General features: G+C 32.9%; 1 protein-coding gene across 1 annotated transcript in view; it reads right to left on the bottom strand.

The window, feature by feature from the left end:
* Window positions 1-406: 406 nt before the first annotated feature.
* LOC107676128 (E3 ubiquitin-protein ligase DTX4-like) overlaps window positions 407-1321 on the bottom strand; it is a 19533-nt gene continuing 18618 nt past the window's right edge. The window contains exon 10 of the mRNA XM_016470652.1: window positions 407-886. Coding sequence (XP_016326138.1) covers window positions 659-886 — 228 coding nt within the window. The 3' untranslated portion in view covers window positions 407-658. The remainder of the gene's footprint in view (window positions 887-1321) is intronic.

Genomic DNA, 1321 nt, shown 5'->3' with positions numbered 1-1321 from the left:
AAATGCTGCTCTATTTTGATGAATCAAAACTCTGAATCTTATGCACACGTTATCATCCGTACAAAAATAGTATAAATTGTCAATACATGAAAACAAGGAATGATGATGTATGATAATACAAATTATAATACAAGCATTCATATGCACTAAACTATACTTCTGAGTTCTAGTAAACAGATTGAGAGTAAGTAATCCAGTTAGAGGTACCAGAGTTGACTAAATACACCCACACTTACAACGGTTTAACACAACTTACACAAACTCACACTGCAACATCGCTTAAGCAGTTAAAACACGCCAACACTGCTTCAATAACCTGCATTTCCTTAGTCTTTCTATTCCCTCGTTTTTCTACCTCACGAGTCCCCTCCACCTCCCATTCTTGCTTTTCACACTTTCCTTTTTATTTCAAACCTATCTTTCACCTTTAACCAAATATCATTCTCATGTTAGTTGTGTTACTTCATGCCCTAATTTGTATTGAGATTAGGATACTTGCTGACTTATACCTCATAGTAATTTGTACCAATTGGTCACATTGTTTTATATCAGAGTTCTCTTTTTCATATGAATTCACATGTATTTCTGAGCTCTGATGCACTCCTAGAACATCTAGTACCATTTTTTTTTCACTGCCATCGAGCACATCCCGTCCTCTTCACAGTTGCTGTTCCTCGTCTTCAGTGATGCCCTGGGCTTTAAGCTCGTCTAGTACATTGTCAATATAGCCAGAATCTGGATAGCCATGTCCAGTAAGATTGGAGCCAAATTCTGTCTTGTGATGGATCTCATTCCAGATGACAGTGTCTGATTCTCCTGTGGTGCTGGAGGTGCCCACTGAGAAGATCAGCCGTCGATCCCACGCCACCAATAACAGCCTTAATGCCTAAGAACCAGATAACATTTATATATTTGCAATAATAATAATTAAAACTACATTAAATCTAAATGTGTTCTCAGATCCTCTTTGGTACATTTGGTGGATAGATGTGCTGGCAAAATTTTGCTCATACTCTGATGTAAATGTACCTGAAGTTTAACCTTAGAGATATAATGGCAATAAAAAAATTAAAAAATACAAAATTAAAATAAAATAATTCCATATGATTAATTGATGTAAAACAACAGAAAAATACATGACTATTCTAAAGTTTGGGCTCATTAAGATTTTACATATACATATATATACACACACATATATATATATACATATATATACATATATACATATATATACATATATACATATATATACATATATACATATATATACATATACATATACATATATATATATATATACATATACATATACATATAT

The sequence above is a fragment of the Sinocyclocheilus anshuiensis genome, unplaced genomic scaffold (assembly GCF_001515605.1).
Source record: "Sinocyclocheilus anshuiensis isolate Anshui unplaced genomic scaffold, SAMN03320099.WGS_v1.1 scaffold3437, whole genome shotgun sequence".
Classification (NCBI taxonomy): domain Eukaryota; kingdom Metazoa; phylum Chordata; class Actinopteri; order Cypriniformes; family Cyprinidae; genus Sinocyclocheilus; species Sinocyclocheilus anshuiensis.
Note: the sequence above shows the minus strand (reverse complement) of the source record. Positions and strands in the feature narration are given on the sequence as shown.